At 50.8% G+C, this 16020-nt stretch overlaps 1 protein-coding gene across 1 annotated transcript in view; it reads right to left on the bottom strand.

Annotated features, from left to right (window-relative positions):
* GNPTAB (N-acetylglucosamine-1-phosphate transferase subunits alpha and beta) overlaps window positions 1-16020 on the bottom strand; it is a 542239-nt gene that overhangs the window by 96556 nt on the left and 429663 nt on the right. Inside the window, exon 18 of the mRNA XM_078675067.1 lies at window positions 8470-8568. Within this exon, the coding sequence (XP_078531193.1) occupies window positions 8470-8568 (99 nt within the window). The remainder of the gene's footprint in view (window positions 1-8469; window positions 8569-16020) is intronic.

The raw sequence follows: 16020 nt of genomic DNA, 5'->3' as shown, positions 1-16020 counted from the left end.
CCTTAATCCATCTCTCCTTCACAGTGCTATTTGTGTGTGTTCTGCCTCACCTCTCTGTATGCCTGCCACCTCTTCATATCTCGGCTCCAGTTCATGCACATGCACCAAAGTTTTCTTGTTGGTTGCAATTAAGAAGGGACAGGTCTTACTTGTGGAAGTCGAACGGGGAATCTGCAGCTTGCTACAGCTTGGTGTGTTCTGCTGTGTGGGTTTGACCCTCTCGGTTTGTCGAAGTTATTTACTTTGATGATTGCTTGCGGTGCAGACATTTCGCCTGTTAATGAGGTTTCGGGGTGAATAGGCTTGTGTCGTTAGTGCGACAGGCGGGCAGCGTGTTGGTGCAGTGGAGTGACGGCGGCTCTGCACAGACTGAGCGCAGGTGGCTGGCTCTATCCGGCTAGCGTTCCGAACGTTTTGGCTGAGGGCGGGGGACTAGTTTCTGATAAGTTTGGAACATCATTAGCAGGGGGTCCAATCATTATAGATTCCGCACAGCAGTGTCTGGAAAGGAAGCAAGAAGGGCCTCTGCAGCAGGGTATGTTTGCAATAATAGTAGCTATGGGGTAAACACACTATGCCCGAGGCTGAGCAATGGAACTCCGCTCTCTGGGGCAGCGGGTCCTTGACGTCCCCAGCCATCTCTGTGAGCTGGCGCGAGCTTACCGCCTGATTCATGAAGCAAAATTGTGCCCGCAATAGCTGCGAAAATGCTATTGCGGGCGCAATTTCCCTAATCGGCATTCACCAAGAAAATACCCAAAGCGCAATCGAAAAATAGCGAAATCGCAAATATATTCTCAGAATCCCTGCATGAGTGCGACAAACCACGGAATCTGCGAAAATAAATAGCGAATTCGCTATACAAGCGCAATCGGTATTCATGAAAATTCTCAAATAGCGAAAAAAAACAAAAACGCTGTTTGCGAGGCGCAAAATAAGGACAACCCAAAGCAGGTGGTAACCATAAAACCCATTGGAATTTTTTTTTTGAAAAAACGTTGGCCAATCAGGAATAAGGGGCAGGCCTGACCAAACACACATAAGGAGAGTCAGCAGCAGCAGTTGGAGTCTCACAATGCCAGGATGTACATGGTGGTCAGGCGGCGAAGGCTACAGCGAGCAGCATGGAGGAGATGCAGAATCCAGGACAGGATATTCCGCCAGCGGGTCACCCTGCTGGGCCAAACCAGAGAGCAGATATATGCAAAGTACCGCCTGAATGGGGAAATGATAATCCAGCTAATACAGGACCTTGACCCCCTGATGCAGCACCCAACAAGGTGGACCAATGCCGTGCCTACACATGTCCAGGTATTGTGTAGCCTGCACCTTCTGGCCTCCGGGAGCTTCCAGGGGATAGTAGCGGTTGCTGGGGGGAAATCCCAGCCCACCATGTCACGCTGCCTCAGGAGTTTCGTTGACGCAATGCTGACCCAGCTACACCGACACATCAAATTTCCCACCAGCCAACAGGATCTGGACTTGACCAAGCTACAATTCTACAATGTGTCCCATTTCCCACATGTGATAGGATGCATAGACTGTACCCACATCGCCATCTGCCCACCAGCTGCAACGGAGTACATGTACCGCAATCGCAAGTCCTACCACTCCCTTAACATACAGATGGTCTGCAATGCTAAGACATTCATCACGGACATAGTGGCCCAGTACCCAGGGAGTACCCATGACTCATTCATATTCCGGCACAGCGGCCTCCACACACGACTGGCCAGGGGAGACTTTGGGGAAGGACACCTACTTGGTAAGTACACTGTTTCAACAATGTCACATTGCAATGAAGTAGCTGCGCAGCACAGGCACTCACCCTCTGCTCCTCTCATTCAGGTGACAGTGGCTATGCCCTGCGTGAATACCTCCTCACCCCATACCTCAACCCTGCTACACCACAGCAACGGCGTTACAATGTTGCACACATACGGACAAGGAATTGCATAGAACGGACTTTTGGGCTACTGAAGAGCCGTTTCCGCATACTGCACAAGACAGGTGGGGCCATGTACTACAGTCCTGAATTGTGCTGCCGCATTGTGGCTGTCTGCGCAATACTACATAACATTGCTACCAAGCGCAGGATACCTGTTGACATATCTGGCAGTGAGTCGTAAGGGGACGACCGGCCACCTGCACATGGGCGTCATGCACACGGGGAGAACCCAGCTGAAGGCCACAGACGCCGCAACCACATCACCATGAACTGTTTCTAGTGCACCCTCTCCCCTCACCCAACAAATCACAATTGCATGCAAAATTTAATAATGACACTACGCCAATGTGTGATGCCAAATTAAATCTTATTGTTTGATTCACAATAATGTTTCCAGTTGACATCCTTTCATTGCAAACAGTATTTCAGCATACTGCTGCGTCCAATACACAGGGCAGGCTTATGTTCAGCCTGTGCCTGTACAAGTACTATTCAGTCAGGTGCGCCTCCGGCGCGAAGCACCCAAGCGCCTCTCCGGCTCCTCCTCATCCACTGCACGTGTCCCTGCATTGGGCCTGATGCTGCGTCTCCGCACCCCTATGAGTGAGGCAGAGTGGCTGCTCACACTTGATGTCCCCTCACTGGCATCGTCACCCCCGACAGTGTCAGGTACAGCAGGGTGAAGTGCCATCACGGCAGTGGTCAGGCCCTCAAGTACCCTGGCAACATCCTCGCAGCATTGAATGAGCTGTTGCTGCTGCGCCAGGCACCGGCGCAATAGCTGCGAGGTGGCATTGCCAATTACATAGTTTGACCGGGTGTAAGCCGTCCGCTGGGTCAGTAGCTGACTGTGGCGGCGGCGGTCCGTGTTGCGCTGTCTAATCATTGCAGCTGTGTTCGCCTCCATGGCTGCAGTCATGCGGGTCATCCCCTCCCCCACACCTGCCATGGCTTCAGTCATGCGGTCCATCCGGTCCCCCACACCTGCCACATTGCGGCCAATGTTATGCAGCTGCAGCTGTATGGCCCTTTGCCGGCGTGCCTGCAGCTGGTGAATCCGGAGCATGAGACGTTCGACACTCATGCTCGGCAGCCGCTGTCCATTCCCACTCCTGGTGCTGGGAGCATTGGTCTGCAGCCGAGCCCTGCCACGCCTGCTCTGCTGGCCTGCCACAGCGGGTTGCCGCTGTGTCGCCGCTGTCGCGGGACCTGATGTTGATGCGCCAGCTGCTGGTGGAGTCAAGCTAGGCATTGCTGGTGCTGCAGAGGCTGGAGGCACAGTGGCAGTGTGCCGGGATGCAGGTGTTGGTGCTGCAGCAGAGGCTGGAGGCACAGTGGCAGTGTGCCGGGATGCAGGTGTTGGTGCTGCAGCAGAGGCTGGAGGCACAGTGGTAGTGGGCCGGGCTGCAGGTGTAGTTGCTGCGGCAGACACAGGAAGCTGTGTGTATAACAGCACCTCCTCGTAATCCTGTGCATCCTCATCTATGTGCAGCCTCTCGCTGTCGCTGCTGTCAGCGCCACCTGTGAGGGGAAGTGGACGTACATTAGTTGCATGTATCTGTCACACGTGCAGTTGCTACATGCATGCTGGGTGACATTCCCTGACTGCCTATAGAATTGCGTACTTTTGGACCTGTCTGGCTGCATTGGGGTACTTCTACATTGTGGCCACACTACATGTCCCACAATGCTTTAGGGCATTAACTGATGTGCACCGATGGCATGACTTTGGAACATTATGGGAGGCTATAGGGTCATGGCCATTCATAGGGGACAGGGTCGCAGTTGCATGCCACTTACCTTGGCTCTCTTGGGTGGGGCGGGATGAGTCTATTCGGGTGACTCCAATACACGCCTCTTCCTCCAGCGTGTCTTCAACGCGATCCTCCAGGGGGGTGTTTGGAGGGACTGTAGGTCCTCCCCCTCCAGTGCCCAGGGACTCTCCCAGCCTCTCGGCGACCCTCTCTTTGGCACGACCTCGGAGGTCGTACCACCTTTTCTTAAGGTCATCCAGTGACCTGTCGGCCACACCCACAGAGTTCACTGCAGCCGCTATCCTGAGCCAGATCCTGCGCCTCTCCTGCTCGGGCACCCTCCTTGATTCTTTCCCGAAAAGTTTGGAGTGGTTCTCCACCACCCCTTCAATTAGGTGCTCCAACTCTTGTTCCGAGAACTTGAGTTTCCTCTTGCGCCCGTGGTTGCTGGGCCCAGGTACTGCCTCCTCAGCCATTGCTGCAGTGGTATTGGAGGTGGTAGTCCAACTTAGCAGGTGTCCTTGCAGGAGCTGTCTCTGTTGCTGCCTCGAGGTCTGCCTCACTGTGGTGAATGGGGGTGGGAACTGGCTGCTTCCTGGTTGTGATGTCATCACTGTGCTCGAAATGCGACTTCCCGTTTTCCCGATCTCGCGCTTTTTGCGGTCCCGCTATTGACGATCTCGCTATTAGCGATATCGCTATTCCGACACGGATGTTGCCGGAAATAGCGATTTTCATGCGATTTTCGATGATCGGAAACGGTATTTGCGGCCGCGTGCGATTCGGTTTTTTTCTCGCTATCCGTCATGAATACCGTTTTGCGAGTCCTTAATAGCGATTCGCTATGAATCGCTATTTGGGGCTCGCAAAACGGCCCGTTGATGAATAAGGCTGTTAGTCTCTTGGTCACTGAAGACGCATTGACCACCCGTGGGAGTTAACACTCAGAGTAAATTCATGGGGGTGAAGTGAGGGCGACGCTTTAACAGAGCAGAATCCAATAAAAGCCCCCTTTCGGTACCTTTGGGCTGAGGAGCAGTTTGCTCGAAACTCATTATTATTATTATTTAATATAGTAGTATGACTACTGTAAATAAGGAAACATGAAAAGACAGTGGTTTTGCTAGGATGACATACTGTCACCCAGCGGAAATGCTGAAAATAAAGTTCATAGTTGAGTTACAGATTGGGACCCTTAAACAGAGGTCCACGAGCACTGGTTATTGGAGTATATATGGTGTGTGTGTACCCGAGAGGGTCGAATTAGACGTTACGCTTTCAAAGATAAGTGAACTGCATCCCGTTCCGAATATCCGTTGTGTGCGAAGCCCAGCACTGCACGTCTACCCCGTAAAGAGCTGAAGTTTGGGCGCTATAGTACATGTGCTTCTGATCTGCCATGCGCCACTCAGCTGAGCGCACGGGCAGCGTCTCGCTCACGCCCTGTCATCACCCCTGGGCGAGCCCCGCTGTTTGTCACTTTCCATCCCGCACCCTGCAGCCTTTGCTCCCTCTGCTGCCGGCTCCCCGGTGGAGGGAGGAGCAGCTGCGTGCCGCCTTTGACTGCACTTCTAAGGTACGCGCTACCAGTGCTATGCAGTGCTTTTGGTCCCGTCCTTAAGCAGAAAGTTATGCGAGAAGGCTATGACTAATGCCTCGATCTGGCTTTACTTTTTATTGTTATTTAAATGGTATCTGATGTTCATTTGTGAGTGGCATTTCTCTTTTTCATTATGACTTCAGAATGACTCTACAGCAGAACGCCCCATTTAGCGCTTTTGTTTGCACAAAGCTTCCGGGGATGTTTTTAAAAACCTGAACATATCAGTATGTAGCCACATATGTCAATTTTCACCTCCTTGCACTTTACTCACCCTCTACAATCTGACGAAGGGCAACATCTGATGAATTGAAGTCACTCTAGGATTTGAATTTACAAAGCATGAATCTGAGAAGTTTTACCACAGGCTAATCTCTGCCTTTATTACCATAAATATGGGACCCCCTCTATATTTACTTTACAGGTCAGGGAAAGAGAGGAACAAAAATACATAAAGATTAGCAATATTCCCCCGCGACCTCCACAATTTTGAAAGTGACAACTTCTACACTTTAACCATTATTATTTAACACATATTGGCAACATCAACTTTTTTCATTTATAATTTTTATTCTTTTTTAGAGTACAAAATATCGCTCATCAATTTATCATTTTAACTTGTACATTTTCAAAATTCATTTAGTGAGACACATAGTAGTTCATTTAAGACAATAAAAGACATAACCATTCCATGCAGAGAAACTATATGAAACTAAACAATTTTTACAAATGAACACAACAGACTCTCTCATTCATACTCCATTCACTCTTTATTCTGCGTCTGAGGGATCGCAGGTTGAAGCGCGAAATTATACGCAAGGTCGACGCGTTTCGGCGGTGTAAAACCACCTTCCTCAGGACCTTTCTGGCAGAATAATCAGATATTCACAAAATGAATTATAACCACTGCATGGTAGGGTATCTTAAAATTTCCCTAGGGTGGACCCCTGCTTCGGTCACAAGTTCATTACATTTTGAGATTTCATTTTTAGTTGTCCCGAACATTAAGGCTAACTATTCATCAGGCGATTACAGTTACGAGGGTTTTCTGGAATTATATATCTTCTTCCAACGAGTCAAGGTTTTCTTCTTTGAGCTCTTTCAGCCCTCAAAAAGGAAAGCTTCTTCTGTCAACTAGTTTTGTTAGAGTGAATCACGCCTGCAATATGTCAGGTTAGGTTTTGGATTTGTTTGCCATTAATTTGTCATATTCCTGAACAAGTCTTATCCATCTCCCGCCGGTGTAGCCTCGTAACGTCCTGTTAGCCAGCTCTGCCTTTAAACAGATTAGTTACTACAAAAACGAATTTGAAGCAGTCTCTTCTCCCTGCTTAAACAAGCACACATACCGACTGTTTATTCTCTTGCAAATATACTCATGTTTTTATGAAGCCTGAAGGCAAGGACAAAAGTATCGAAGTTTCTGAGCGCCTATACTTCCCACTTAAAAGGGTGTTGTTAATATACATTTTCCAGTGTGTAGTGTACATTGTGAGGCGATGCAACGCATTGTACTATAATAGTCGGCCCCTCCTCTACTTTATTTCTCAAATGATGTCACATTTCTTTTAAACACCAACTCCAGGCAATCACAGCTACTTCTTTTGCTGTACTGAAATAGTTAAATTAAACTTACCACCTCATACACGGGAAATTAATTGTACATGCTCTAGTGATCTCTAGATTGGAATACACCAATTTGCTATATTTAGGAATTTCTGCCAGACTAATAAATAAATTACAGATGGTTCAAAATGCTGCTGCACATCTGATTCCTGAATGCCCTAGCTGGCAGTACATCCGCCCAGGTCTGAAGCAACTTATCTGGCTGCCAGTCAATAAAAGGATCAACTTCAAGGCAGTGCTTAGTTTGTGAAAGAAAGTGTTGGTGCTCGAAGCTCTGCTCAGAAGCCGGTGGCCAGTGCAATTAAAGGTCAGCGCTGGTAATACCAAAGTTGGTAGGTTTAATCTACTAACTGACCCTTTTTCTCACACTTGCAATTTCCCTTTTCTGTTTAGGTCGGTGTTGCCATCTTTTTCTTCCTTATCTTTCCGGTCTGTGTGATTTTCCCTCTCTTGCACTCAGTAAATATCTGATATGGGAAAATAGTTGGCGAATCCGAAATACAAGTGCTGGTGTCCCACACCTGCAACCAGTGGCTCGAGTTAAACACTGCTTCAAGACCTTGCTGGTCACATTTACAGTAATCCAGAAAAAGAGCCCTCTTTATTTTAGTAGCAGATTTTGTGAATTTACTCCTGCCAGAGCTCTTCACTCTGTTAATCATGGACTGCTTTGCATACCCAGAGTCTGCAAAGCCTGTGGGGCTATTGCTCCTTGTGGCTACTGGCAGCAAAGCTGTGGAATGAGCTGCCGTTAGAAAAGAGAAAGGTCAGCTCGGAAGCCATGTTCAGAAAGGGGCTGAAGACTTCTCTTTTCAGATAATTGTAGGCAGGGTACAAGTCCTAAACAAGCACTGGCATAGCCAATAGGTTTCGCCTTTGGGACCTTATAAGTATTTAGTTATGCAGCAGGTCCCAAAGGCGAGACCTATTGGCTATGCCAATGCTTGTTATAAATTGGTGTCAGATTTCTTGTGTCGTGTTGATTTCTTCTTCAATTGTTTTGGTGCTATTTAAATGTGTACCACTAGTTTCTCTGTGTAAGCCTTGCTGCTCAGTGCCACAGCTACCCCGGATTGAGGTTTGACAGATGAAACCCAAGGGTCCTTAAGAGGTTAGTAAGTGTATTACATGGTGAGGTTGCACAACTACAACATATAAAACACCCCATTTCCTTACAAATAATAGCACTAATTCAAAGTACTAGCTTCAGCACATGAATTATATTTCCTTCTCATGTCCTGCTCTTTGAGTTGGAGGTGCTGGTGAGGAAAAAGTGGCTGGAAAATTAGACTGACCATATGCCTTTCAATGTGGGCAATATTTTTTAACCAGAGGTCTTCTTCAAAGGAGGTCATAGTTAGGGCAATTCTGGAAATTGGATTAACTGAGTATCAATTCCTAATCCAAAATGTAAGTGGGTGCAACTAATGCTTCTCTCCTTTAAATGACCAAAAATGTTCTCCATGATGTGAAACAATCTGAGCAACGACCAAACAAAGATATCAACATTACATTTAGAACTAAAATCAAAATCACAGTACCTGGGATTTTTTCTGATATCATCTAACTGACCCACCACATGAGAGACATTCGTGCGAATCATCTTGAAAGCAATTTCCTCCTCTCCCATGGTTTCAAACCTACATAAACACACAATATGCAATAATTAGATGATACCGGAACAAAAGGCATCACTCTTTAAGTACATTTGCAACTCCTATTAAAATTAAAAAATAATGAATTAGAACTTTGGATTACTGGCTGGCCACAGCAAAGGTGCTGCTCTAAGTATGCCTCTAAAGGACTTGTACCTGATGCAAGCATTCGACTTTCCTCATGTACTAGGGAGAAATCAACAAGAATAATATTGTTTCAATTATGCATTTGAACACTTTTCTCTCGACTAAAAATTTGTTATATTGTGTGTATTTGTAAAGCACACTCTCACCCGCGAGGGTATCCTGGCATTGAGCAGGTGTGTGTGTAGCCCTGCGTGGGATGGGTATTCTGAAACTGACAAGGGCGTGGTCTGTCCAGTTCATAGCTTCTGGCTTGTCGACTGTGATGCCGATTGAGGAGAAAATCAGGTCCAATAGGTGTCCAGTGTGGGCCTGTTCGGTAACGTGCAGGATGAGGCCAAGGTTTTCAACATTTTCTAGAAGGGCCTCAGAGTTTGGGTCAGAACGGTCTTCTAGGTGAAAGTTAAGGTCTCCAATGAGGATGAAGGTGCTCGCATTGACAACAAGCATTTGCAATGCAATAGGTCTAGCATTAGGAAAGTTTGAGCTATTGGTATTGTAAATGACACATTTTTTATTTATGAGTTGGTTTTGAAAATAGCAAACTTAATAGCTTTGTCATTTACACTGCCAATAGTTTTAACTTTCGCAAATGTGACACCGATAGGATTTGTACTGCAATATGTGTTGTATTTATGTGACTTAGATGTATTGATATTCCAAATAACAATGGCTTTTACATTTTTAATAATTAATACTTAAATAAAAGTTATTGTAATTTATAATAGCAATAGCTTAAACTTTTGTATAAAAAAATTGTGAAGATTATGTTAATTGTATTTTATTGTGACGAAAATCCAAGAACAGAAGTGAAATATTAACAGCTTTTTGTGACATTTGTAATAAAGCTTGAAACATTGACAGAACATATTTGAACCAGTTGTTGAATGGTTGCACAGATTGATGCTGTGGTGGCGCTGAGTGATGTTGTGGTGGTGACGAGTGATGCTGTGGCGTTCAGTGATGCTGTGGTAGCGCCTAGTGATGTTGTACTTCCCATGAGTGATGCTGTGGTGGTGCTGGGTGATGCTGTGGTGAAACGATAGATAGAGTGAGGGCGATAGATAGAGTGTATTTATGTTGCATTGAGTACTGTAAGTATGAGGTGTGTAATTATATGGCACTGAGTGGTGTTATGTGGAGTGTATTTACGTTGCATTGAGAAGAGTAATTATATGGCGTGTAATTATGTGGCACTGAGTGGTAATATGGGGAGTGTATGTTGTATTCAGTTGAGGAATTTTATGGCACGGAGTGGTATTTGGAGTGTATGTTGCATTGAGTGCAGAGTAATTACGCAGCATATAATTATATGGCACTGAGTGGTATTGTTTGGAGTGTATGTTGCATTGAGTGCAGTGTAATTATGTAGCATATTATGTGGCACTGAGTGGTATTGTGTGGAGTGTGTGTTGCATTCAGTAGAGTGTACTTATGTGGCACTGAGTGGGATTTGGAGTGAATGTTGCATTGAGTGCAGCGTAATTATGTGGTGTGTAATTGTGTGGCACTCAGTGGTATTTGGAGTGTATGTTGCATGGAGTGCAGTGTAAATATGTGGTGTGTAATTATGTGGCACTGAGTGGTATTTGGAGTGTATGTTGCATTGTGTGCAGTGTAATTATGTGGCGTGTAATTATGTGGCACTGAGTGGTATTTGGAGTGTATGTTGCATTGAGCGCAGTGTAATTATGTAGCATGTAATTATGTGGCACTGAGTGGTATTGTGTGGAGTGTATGTTGTATTCAGTAGAGTGTAATTGTGTGGCGTGTAATTTTGTGGCACTGAGTCATATTGTTTGGAGTGTATGTTGCATTGAGTGCAGTGTAATTATGTTGCATATAACTATGTGGTACTGAGTGGTATTGGAGTGTATGTTGCATTGAGAGCTGTGTAATTATGTGGCAGGGCAGTGTGTGTGAGGCAGCGCAGTGTGGCACTGAGCGGTATTTGTAGTGTATGTTGCATTGAGTGCAGTGTAATTATGTTGCATATAACTATGTGGCACTGAGTGGTATTTGGAGTGTATGTTGCATTGAGAGCTGTGCAATTATGTGGCAGTGCAGTGTGTGTGAGGCAAGGCAGTGTGTGTGAGGCAGCGCAGTGTGTGTGTGTGTGAGGCAGCGCAGTGTGTGTGTGTGAGGCAGCGCAGTGTGTGTGTGTGAGGCAGCGCAGTGTGTGTATGAGGCAGCGCAGTGTGTGTGTGAGGCAGCGCAGTGTGTGTGTGAGGCAGCGCAGTGTGTGTGTGTGTGAGGCAGTGTGTGTGAGGCAGCGCAGTGTGTGTGTGAGGCAGGGCAGTGTGTGTATGTGTGTGAGGCAGGGCAGTGTGTGTATGTGTGTGAGGCAGGGCAGTGTGTGTATGTGTGTGAGGCAGGGCAGTGTGTGTATGTGTGTGAGGCAGTGTGTATGTGTGTGAGGCAGCGCAGTGTGTGTGTGTGTGTGAGGCAGCGCAGTGTGTGTGTGAGGCAGCGCAGTGTGTGTGTGAGGCAGCGCAGTGTGTGTGTGAGGCAGCGCAGTGTGTGTGTGAGGCAGCGCAGTATGTGTGTGAGGCAGCGCAGTGTGTGTGTGTGAGGCAGCGCAGTGTGTGTGAGGCAGCGCAGTGTGTGTGTGTGAGGCAGCGCAGTGTGTGTGTGAGGCAGCGCAGTGTGTGTGTGAGGCAGCGCCGTGTGTGTGTGAGGCAGCGCAGTGTGTGTGTGTGTGAGGCAGCGCAGTGTGTGTGTGTGTGTGTGTGAGGCAGCGCAGTGTGTGTGTGTGTGTGTGTGAGGCAGCGCAGTGTGTGTGTGTGTGTGAGGCAGCGCAGTGTGTGTGTGTGTGAGGCAGCTCAGTGTCTGTGTGAGGCAGCGCAGTGTGTGTGTGAGGCAGCGCAGTATGTGTGTGTGAGGCAGCGCAGTGTGTGTGTGAGGCAGCGCAGTGTGTGTGTGTGAGGCAGCGCAGTGTGTGTGTGAGGCAGCGTAGTGTGTGTGTGAGGCAGCGCAGTGTGTGTGTGAGGCAGCGCAGTGTGTGTGTGAGGCGGTGTAGTGTGTAGCAGGGCAGTGTGTGTGAGGCAGTGCAGTGTGTGTCTCAGTGCAGTTTGTGTGTAACAGTGCAGTGTGTGTGATAGGACAGTGTGAGTGACACACAGCAGTGTGTGACTACGTACTGTGTGTGAGGCAGCGCAGTGTGTGTGTGTGTGAGGCAGCGCAGTGTGTGTGTGTGAGGCAGCTCAGTGTGTGTGTGAGGCAGCTCAGTGTGTGTGTGAGGCAGCTCAGTGTGTGTGTGAGGCAGCTCAGTGTGTGTGTGTGAGGCAGTGCATTGTGTGTGTGTGAGGCAGGGCAGTGCGTGAGGCAGCGCAGTGCGTGAGGCAGCGCAGTGCGTGAGGCAGCGCAGTGCGTGAGGCAGCGCAGTGCGTGAGGCAGCGCAGTGCGTGAGGCAGCGCAGTGCGTGTGTGTGAGGCAGCGCAGTGCGTGTGTGTGAGGCAGCGCAGTGCGTGTGTGAGGCAGCGCAGTGTGTGTGAGGCAGCGCAGTGTGTGTGTGAGGCAGCGCAGTGTGTGTGTGAGGCAGCGCAGTGTGTGTGTGAGGCAGTGCAGTGTGTGTGTGAGGCAGCGCAGTGTGTGTGTGAGGCAGCGCAGTGTTTGTGTGAGGCAGCGCAGTGTGTGTGTGAGGCAGCGCAGTGTGTGTGTGAGGCAGCGCAGTGTGTGTGAGGCAGCACAGTGTGTGTGTGAGGCAGCACAGTGTGTGTGTGAGGCAGCGCAGTGTGTGTGTGAGACAGCGCAGTGTGTGTGTGAGACAGCGCAGTGTGTGTGTGAGGCAGCGCAGTGTGTGTGTGAGGCAGCGCAGTGTGTGTGTGAGGCAGTGCAGTGTGTGTGAGGCAGCGCAGTGTGTGTGAGGCAGCGCAGTGTGTGTGAGGCAGTGCAGTGTGTGTGTGAGGCAGCGCAGTGTGTGTGTGAGGCAGCGCAGTGTGTGTGTGAGGCAGCGCAGTGTGTGTGTGAGGCAGCGCAGTGTGTGTGTGAGGCAGCGCAGTGTGTGTGTGAGGCAGCGCAGTGTGTGTGTGAGGCAGCGCAGTGTGTGTGTGAGGCAGCGCAGTGTGTGTGTGAGGCAGCGCAGTGTGTGTGTGAGGCAGCGCAGTGTGTGTGTGAGGCAGCGCAGTGTGTGTGTGAGGCAGCGCAGTGTGTGAGGCAGCGCAGTGTGTGAGGCAGCGCAGTGTGTGAGGCAGCACAGTGTGTGAGGCAGCGCAGCGTGTGTGTGTGTGAGGCAGCGCAGTGTGTGTGTGTGTGAGGCAGCGCAGTGTGTGTGTGTGTGTGAGGTAGCGGTGTGTATGAGGCAGCGCAGTGTGTGTATGAGGCAGCGCAGTGTGTGTATGAGGCAGCGCAGTGTGTGTGTGTGAGGCAGCACAGTGTGTGTGAGGCAGCGTAGTGTGTGTGAGGCAGCGCAGTGTGTGTGTGAGGCAGCGCAGTGTGTGTGTGAGGCAGCACAGTGTGTGTGTGTGAGGCAGCACAGTGTGTGTATGTGTGAGGCAGCACAGTGTGTGTGTGAGGCAGCGCCGTGTGTGAGGCAGCGCAGTGTGTGAGGCAGCGCAGTGTGTGTGTGAGGCAGCGCAGTGTGTGTGTGAGGCAGCGCAGTGTGTGTGTGAGGCAGCGCAGTGTGTGTGTGTGTGAGGCAGCACAGTGTGTGTGTGAGGCAGCGCCGTGTGTGAGGCAGCGCAGTGTGTGAGGCAGCGCAGTGTGTGTGTGAGGCAGCGCAGTGTGTGTGTGAGGCAGCGCAGTGTGTGTGTGAGGCAGCGCAGTGTGTGTGTGAGGCAGCGCAGTGTGTGTGTGAGGCAGCGCAGTGTGTGTGTGAGGCAGCGCAGTGTGTGTGTGTGAGGCAGCGCAGTGTGTGTGTGAGGCAGCGCAGTGTGTGTGTGAGGCAGCGCAGTGTGTGTGTGAGGCAGCGCAATGTGTGTGGGGGAGGGCAGTGTGTGTGAGGGAGGGCAGTGTGTGTGAGGGAGGGCAATGTGTGTGAGGGAGGGCTGTGTGAGGGAGGGCAGTGTGTGTGAGGGAGGGCAGTGTGTGTGAGGGAGGGCAGTGTGTGTGAGGGAGGGCAGTGTGTGTGAGGGAGGGCAGTGTGTGTGAGGGAGGGCAGTGTGTGTGAGGGAGGGCTGTGTGTGTGAGGCAGCGCAGTGTGTGTGTGTGAGGCAGCGCAGTGTGTGTGTGAGGCAGCGCAGTGTGTGTGAGGCAGCGCAGTGTGTGTGTGAGGCAGCGCAGTGTGTGAAGCAGCGTGTGTGTGTCTGAGGCAGCGCAGTGTGTGTGTGAGGCAGCGCAGTGTGTGTGTGAGGCAGCGCAGTGTGTGTGTGTGTGTGAGGCAGCACAGTGTGTGAGAGGCAGCGCAGGGTGTGTGAGGCAGCGCAGGGTGTGTGAGGCAGAGCAGGGTGTGTGAGGCAGCGCTGTGTGTGTATGAGGCAGCGCAGTGTGTGTATGAGGCAGCGCAGTGTGTGTATGAGGCAGCGCAGTGTGTGTGTGAGGCAGCACAGTGTGTGTGTGAGGCAGCACAGTGTGTGTGTGAGGCAGCACAGTGTGTGTGTGAGGCAGCGCAGTGTGTGTGAGGCAGCGCAGTGTGTGTGTGAGGCAGCGCAGTGTGTGTGTGAGGCAGCGCAGTGTGTGTGTGAGGCAGCGCAGTGTGTGTGTGAGGCAGCGCAGTGTGTGTGTGAGGCAGCGCAGTGTGTGTGTGAGGCAGCGCAGTGTGTGTGTGAGGCAGTGTGTGTGTGAGGCAGCGCAGTGTGTGTGTGAGGCAGCGCAGTGTGTGTGTGAGGCAGCGCAGTGTGTGTGTGAGGCAGCGCAGTGTGTGAGGCAGCGCAGTGTGTGTGAGGCAGCGCAGTGTGTGTGAGGCAGCGCAGTGTGTGTGAGGCAGCGCAGTGTGTGTGAGGCAGCGCAGTGTGTGTGAGGCAGCGCAGTGTGTGTGAGGCAGCGCAGTGTGTGTGAGGCAGCGCAGTGTGTGTGAGGCAGCGCAGTGTGTGTGAGGCAGCGCAGTGTGTGTGAGGCAGCGCAGTGTGTAGCAGGGCAGTGCGTGCGTGATGCAGCGCAGTGTGTGTGTGAGGCAGTGCAGTGTGTGTCTCACAGTGCAGTGTGTGTGTAACAGCGCAATGTGTGTGATAGGACAGTGTGAGTGACACACAGCAGTGTGTGACTACGTAGTGTGTGTGAGGCACGCAGTGTGTGTGTGTGTGTGTGTCTGAGAGAGGCAGCGCAGTGTGTGTGTGAGAGGCAGCACAGGGTGTGTGTGTGAGAGGCAGCGCAGGGTGTGTGTGTGTGTGTGTGAGGCAGCGCAGGGTGTGTTTATGTGTGTGTGTGTGAGGCAGCGCAGGGTGTGTGTGTGTGTGTGAGGCAGCGCAGGGTGTGTGTGTGTGTGTGAGGCAGCGCAGGGTGTGTGTGAGGCAGCGCAGGGTGTGTGTGAGGCAGCGCAGTGTGTGTGTGTGTGTGTGAGTCAGCGCAGTGTGTGTGTGTGAGTCAGCGCAGTGTGTGTGTGAGTCAGCGCGGTGTGTGAGGCAGCGGTGTGTGTGTGTGAGGCAGAGCAGTGTGCGTGTGAGGCAGCGCAGTGTGTGTGTGAGGCAGCGCAGTGTGTGTGTGAGGCAGCGCAGTGTGTGTGTGAGGCAGCGCTGTGTGAGGGAGGGCAGTGTGTGTGAGGTAGCGCAGTGTGTGTGTGTGAGGTAGCGCAGTGTGTGTGTGAGGCAGTGCAGTGTGTGTCTCAGTGCAGTGTGTGTGTAATAGCGCAGTGTGTGTGATAGGACAGTGTGAGTGACACACAGCAGTGTGTGACTACGTAGTGTTTGTGTGTGAGGCAGGAAGTGTGTGTGTGTGAGGCAGTGCATTGTGTGTCTCACAGTGCAGTGTGTGTGTAACAGCGCAATGTGTGTGATAGGACAGTGTGAGTGACACACAGCAGTGTGTGACTACATAGTGTGTGTGAGGCACGCAGTGTGTGTGTGTGTGTGAGAGAGGCAGCGCAGTGTGTGTGTGAGAGGCAGCGCAGGGTGTGTGTGTGTGAGGCAGCGCAGGGTGTGTGTGTGTGTGTGTGAGGCAGCGCAGGGTGTGTGTGTGTGTGTGTGTGTGTGAGGCAGCGCAGGGTGTGTGTGAGGCAGCGCAGGGTGTGTGTGTGTGTGGGGCAGCGCAGTGTGTGTGTGTGTGTGAGGCAGCGCAGTGTGTGTGTGTCTGAGTCAGCGCAGTGTGTGTGTGAGTCAGCGCAGTGTGTGTGTGAGTCAGCGCGGTGTGTGAGGCAGCGGTGTGTGTGAGGCAGAGCAGTGTGTGTGTGAGGCAGCTCAGTGTGTGTGTGAGGCAGCGCAG

Source organism: Lissotriton helveticus, chromosome 1_1 (genome assembly GCF_964261635.1).
Source record: "Lissotriton helveticus chromosome 1_1, aLisHel1.1, whole genome shotgun sequence".
Lineage (NCBI taxonomy): Eukaryota > Metazoa > Chordata > Amphibia > Caudata > Salamandridae > Lissotriton > Lissotriton helveticus.
Note: the sequence above shows the minus strand (reverse complement) of the source record. Positions and strands in the feature narration are given on the sequence as shown.